This window comes from Nannospalax galili, unplaced genomic scaffold, assembly GCF_000622305.1.
Source record: "Nannospalax galili isolate Female #2095 unplaced genomic scaffold, S.galili_v1.0 scaffold704, whole genome shotgun sequence".
Classification (NCBI taxonomy): Eukaryota; Metazoa; Chordata; class Mammalia; order Rodentia; family Spalacidae; genus Nannospalax; species Nannospalax galili.
The window spans coordinates 1,126,627-1,132,785 of record NW_008352394.1 but is presented as its reverse complement, the minus strand read 5'-3'; the positions used below and the strand labels follow the sequence as shown (position 1 = coordinate 1,132,785).

Sequence of the window (6,159 nt, the reverse complement as noted above, 5' to 3'; positions counted from 1 at the left end):
TTCCTCCATGGCCTGTGCTCCAGCTCCTGTCTCCAGGTTTCTGCCCTGAGTTTCTACCTTGGGCTCCCTGATGAACTGTGACCCAGGAAATATAAGATAAATAAACCCTTTCCTCCCCAAGTTGGTAGTGGTCAGAGTGTTTCATCACAGCAATGAAGAAACAAACTAGGACATCTGTAAACCCAGCACTCGGGGGCCTGAAGTAGAAGGATTGCCAGGAGTTCAAGGCTACTTTGGGATAAGTACCATGCCAGCCAAGATATTCATCCTGGATCCCATTCACTTCTAGCACAGCAAAGCATCCTGAGGGGGCAACAGACACTGGGTGGGTGCAGTCCCTGCCCTCTGTAGCTCTCTAGCTCACAGTTCAAAGCATTCATCCCCATTGGACTCAGGAAGGCCAGCAAGTACTTGTGCCTTGACTAAACATTGGAGGTCGAAGATTTCAAAGTGCACAGATGGATTAGACTGTGCTTCCCTGGCAACGCATTTGTTTCCTGATTTTCTTTATCTTTGCTCATTTGCCATGCTATGTGTGGCTTGCTTTCCAGAGTGAGCACTTTGGATACTAGGTCAATAGTATTTCCTTTAGGCTTAATTTCTTTGTGGAGTTTAAATAGGCGTCAGAGGCACGGGCTCAAATTTCGACTTTGCCACTTGTTTGTTGGGCTCCTGGGAAACTCACTTTGTCTCCTTGAACTGGCTAGTACTGCCTTGAAGCAGGAAAGGAAACAACGCAAGAACCTGATGGCACACGGCGTCCTCAGCATATGTTCCTTCTCTCCTCTTCCTAATTACTCTGTCCTTGCCACCAAAATCATCTTCTCGGAATCCTCGCTGAAGTGACGGTCAATGGCACAGTTGGGTGTCACTAGCTGCCAGAGACTTTGCTGCCATGAGCTCTCTGCAGCCACACTTGGGACCTGGTGGTAGAGGGTAACATCAAAAAGAAAAAATAAATAAATAAAAGTTAATGTTATAAGAAATCAAGTTCTGAAGAATTTCCAATTTTGAATATATTTTTTTCTTATTAAAATTATTTATGTATGTATTTGTTTGTTTGTTGATTGGTGTCGAGGTTGAGCTCAGGGTGCACATGTGCTAACACACTCTCTACTGCTCCGACGCATCTCCATCCCCAAATGCACAGCTTCTCTTCTTTTGGATGATCTAAATAATTTAAACAGGTTAATCGTTTCACTAGGTTAAGCAATTTATAAGCCATATGGGATTTTTTTTTTTTTTTTTTGAGACATGTTCTCACTATGCAGCCCAGGCTAGTCTTGAAATTATGATCTTCCTGCCTCAGCCTGTCAAATGTAGATATCATACCTGGCACATTTTTATTTATTTTTCGTATCAGGTCTAAGAGCTTTTTGAGTACAGGCTCCAGATTATAGATGATTTCAACTTACAGTTTCTCTGGATATGACCATTTGGGGTTTGTTAGGGTCATAGTTATGTGTGCAACTTCCTCATGTTGCAATTTTTCCTGGCATGGGGGGGGGTCTGGCTGTGTACCCCAGGTTAACCTTAAATCCACAATCCTCTCATGAACTGCATCTTGTCCAGCTTACTACATCTTTAACCAAACTGTACATTTCCCTCTGTTGCATGAAGAGACACTCTCAAATACCCCTGCACTGTGTCTATGGCCAATGGGCAGAAAACACACTGAGTTATGGTCACTATGTAGACCAGGCTGGCCTTGAACTCACAGAGATCCACCCACCTCTGCCTCCTGAGTGCTGGGATTAAAGGCGTGTACCACCACGCCCTGCCCTCATTTATTATTTTTATTTTACTGTATGAGTGTATTGCCTGCAGGTGTGTAAATGCAGTGCCCTTGGAGCTCAGAAGAAGGTGCTGGATTCCCCTGGAACTGGAGTTATGAATGGTTGTTAGCTGCCATGTGGGTGCTGGGAATCAAACCCAGGTCCTCTGGAAGAACAGCAAGAGCTTTGAATTGCTGAACCATCTCTCCAGTCCTGGATTTTAGATTTTTAAGTAATCGAGAAATAATTTAAAGGAAGAATACTTCATTATTTTTAATTTATTTTTAAGGGTTTCTTTAACGTGGCATCTTCATACTTGCTGTCATGCTGTGTCCTCAGTGGCCCACTCCTCCACTGTCCCTCCTCGTCCCTCCTCCCTCCAGCCGAACCCCATTCTTCTTCCAGTTAGTTCTCCCTTCTATATTCCGATTACATGGAGGGAAGAATATTTTATGACACAGGAAAATGACATGATATTCAAATTCCAAGCTGGGTGTGGTGGCACATACTTGTGATCTCAGCCCTCCAGGCAGAGGCAGGAAGATTGTTGCAAGTTCAAGGCCAGCATGGTCTAACGAGTTCTAGATTAGCCAAGACTATGTAATAAGGGTATCTCAAAAAAAGACAAAAAGTCAGGATAGGAAGATGGCCACAGTGGGTACTTGCTGCCAAGGTGAGGATCTGAGTTTGATCCTGGAAACCCATGGTGGAAAGTGAAGACCAACACCTAGAAATTGTCTTCCAGCTCCACACAGGTATTGTGGTACTTGCACGCCCTTGCACACACATAATAATAATTATTTTAAATTCAAATTTTAGTTTCCTGAAATGATTTGGATGGAACATAAGCATGTTTATGTGTTGTCTATGACTGACTGCTTTATTATAACTACTGACTCAATGGCTGACATTCTTGTGCTTAGCTTTTTTAAAAAAATTTTATTTATTATTTTTATTTTATGTGTATGTGTTGCAAGAACAACCAGTGTTCTTAACCACTGAGCCATCTCTCCAGCCCTGTGCTTAGCTATGAAACGCTGCAGTCCTGGGGCTGGGATGTAGTGCAGTGGTAGAGCACTTGGGCAGCAGGCATAAGGCCCTGGGTTCAATCCCCTGTCTCAAAAAGACCAAATAATAATAATAATAATAAATAAAATTTTTTAAAAGATCTAAAACCCATTCTTAGTTCTTAGGCCATATAAAAACAGGCAATGGGTTCAATTTGGCTTTTAACTATAGTTTGACGAGTTAAGAGGGAAAGCCAGGATTTGAGCCTATAAGCAATAATATAGTCTGTAAGAGGAAATAAAATATGCCAATCTGCCACTCATGAAAATCCCCCTCCAGAAATAGCTTCTATGGCTAGTTATTTCATGCACTTGCCCACTGTTTTGTAGTATTAAATTTTGTAATTCTAGTTTTTCATTAATGAGAAGCTGTACAATAATGATAATTAGACACACAGTTGCTCATTTTAAACATACTGGGAAGAAACCCCTCGTTTGAAACTCTACAGCTAATCTTCCCTAAATAAGGAATAATCCTATTATGAAGTAAGCAGTTGGTCTCCTAGTGTGCCTGCGCCACATCTCTACAATCCTGTACTTTGGATTTTGAAATCCTCTGTCTGCAGCAGGGGGGCAGTAAAAGTCTTTGCAATGGCCAGGCCTGCACTTGATTCTCCTTGCCCCTTTTATTGTCTTTCCCATACCTCGGTTTCTCCAGGGGGAATCTAAAACTGTGCATATTGTACCCACCACGTGCCTGATGGGACCTAACCCTGCGCCACACCACCAGCTTAGTCCCCAGCACCATCCACAGGAAAGAGCCGGTTTTGCAAAGGACCACACAGAAAGTGACATTTCTCATTTGTGCATTATGAAAGATTTCTCCCTAGGAGTGGGGATGAGAAGCCCAAGCAGGGCATCCCTGGAAAGAGGAAGGAGGTGGGTGTGACTAAAAAGAGGCCTCCCCAGCCGCCCTCCCGCCCCACCCGCCCCACCCCCACTTTATTGCAAAGTTTCCAAACTGAGGCAAGTGCCCAGGGCTCACACAGCAGGTAGCCTTCTGACATAGCAGAGGCTGAGCTCTTCTCTCCCAGGCAGGAGAACCTCCAGGTCAGACAAGAACCTCCAGGTCACAGCAGGGACAGGATTCCCAGACCAGTGGCAGCGAAATGGACCTAGAGCTGAGGCCAGCAGCCCCCGGACCCGATGGCCACAACAACGCAGCCTTCCAGGTGAGCAGGGCTGGAAAAACCTGGCTTTCTTCAGGTCTGGCAAGGTTCTTAACCAGAGCAGTGGGATTGCCGGGCCACAGGCAAGATTAATTCTTTAAATGGACACGTTTATCGTGTATTATTTTTCCGTCTTGGGCTCTTCTGGGTTGACAAACCTGAAAAGTCTCTTTCTAGGTCCTGTGTTGATCTTGCTTTGTCGCTCAGAAACAAGCTGCCTTCCTCACGTTTTCTGCCCCTCCGCTCACAGCCCATGCCAGCACTGACCTTCAGGCTCCTTCTAAACCTGGAAGTAAAGAGCAGGGTCCACAGATCCAGATGGAGGTGTCAGAGCCCCGATGGGTTCTCAGTCCCTGTGGAATGTGGCCAGAGGAACCTGCCTACTTTTGCAAACCTGTGTGTCCTCAGCCAAAGCTACTGAGTAATTAATACTTCTAGTCCCTGGGCTGGGTGCCACAGGTGGCCCCAGAGAGAGGCCTGTCAGTGACAGCAGGCCACTAATACCCTACCCTGCCTGGGTGGGTGAACTGGGGAGAGGGAGGGTCTGTGAACCTGGATTTGAGTTGCTCCTAGATGTGTTGTCCTTCCTCACTTAGAAAACAGCATGAGAGCTTTAGAAAAATACCAAAGTCCACATGCAAGGGGCTCAGCAACCCTTGTGCTTTCTGGGCCCTAGATGGGCAGAACACAACTTTTAAATGTTAACAAAAGAAGAAAGTACTAGGGCTTCACATGAGCCCTGACTCTTCCACCCACAAGTTACTGTAACTTCCCTGAGCCCCAGGTTGATTGTGTATTAGTTGCAGTGATGCCTGAGCTGTGAGAATTAAACTGATAAAAGACAAGTTAATGGGAAGAAAAGAGATGCAATTTTTTAAAAACTGTATTTATTATTTTTATTTTGTGTATGAGTATATTGCCCACATGTATGTAAGTGCACTTGTGTCATGCAATGCCCATAGAGGTCAAAAGAGGCTCCTGTGTCATGCAGTGCCCATAGAGGTCAAAAGAGGGTGTTGAGTCCCCTGGAACTGGAGTTACTGGCTGTTCTTAGCCTCCATGTGGGTGCTGGGAATTGAACCCGGGTCCTCTACAAGAACAACCAGGGCTCTTAACCGCTGAACCATCTCTCCAGCCGGGCATGCAATTTTTATTCATATTTTAAATTTCACATGTATAGGGTCTCCCAGAAAAGAAGTGAAAAGTCCACAGGCGTAGTTAGAGTCCAGAGCTTGTGCACTGTTTACCACAATGTGGATGAGAGCATAGGAAAAAAGGCTTTAGAGTCTATAAATTATGAGGGGCTGATGTTTGTTTATGCAGATTTATCCCAGAACCTGGTGATAAGGCCCTTCTCTGCCTTGAGTGACCCCAAGGGAGAGAAACCTATGAGCTGCTTTAAGAGGACAAGGAGGCCAAAGCTCTGGGCTTTCTCTTCTGTGCCTTCAGTTCAACATATTTTTAGGTGACACTGGCATATTTTGAAGGTGGCGTATCCAGACGTCCTTCGTAAGCATTGGGGGGGCAGGGGGAGGGGGTTAAACATGGGACCATCACTCAGAAGAATGGGAAGGTCGGCAAGGGACAGAGTTAAAGTAGAGTTCGCAGTGATTTGGATGAAAGAAAGGGCGTCTGCAGCAGGTCTGTGTCACCAGGACCTGACTATTCACAGACAGGAGTGTACAGTAGAGACTCTGTTTTATTCTATCAAAACAGACCATCCCTGGATTCCAGGGTTCTTAGTGGGGCACCCTAAGCCCAGTGGTCTACCATAACACTGACATCATCCCTGGCAAGCAGAGGCTCAGTTATTTCTTCCAAAGCTTGTTTTTCCACAAGAGTTTCTGGAGACCCATATTTACTCAGCAGAATCATTAACTGTCCCCTAGATATAGCCAGAGCTAAGAGGGGAGACCAATTCAAGCAGGCAGCCCAGCCCTTGTCCCCAAGAAACAAAGCACTTACAGAAAGATGTGATGGGGAAAAGTACCTTGAAAATCAGCATGGAATTGGAGCTGAGCTTACTGGGGCACGCTGACAGTGCCACAGAGGGAGTGAGAACTTCGAAGGGCTTCCAGGTGAGCAGAAAGAGAGGGTCAATGGAGCATTCAGGCAAAGACAGCGATCTATGCACAGACCTCCCCCCCC

At 45.4% G+C, this 6,159-nt stretch overlaps 1 protein-coding gene across 1 annotated transcript in view; it reads left to right on the top strand.

The window, feature by feature from the left end:
• The first annotated feature begins 3,951 nt into the window (after window positions 1-3,951).
• Slc28a3 (solute carrier family 28 member 3) overlaps window positions 3,952-6,159 on the top strand; it is a 64,220-nt gene continuing 62,012 nt past the window's right edge. The window contains exon 1 of the mRNA XM_008849414.1: window positions 3,952-4,014. Coding sequence (XP_008847636.1) covers window positions 3,952-4,014 — 63 coding nt within the window. The remainder of the gene's footprint in view (window positions 4,015-6,159) is intronic.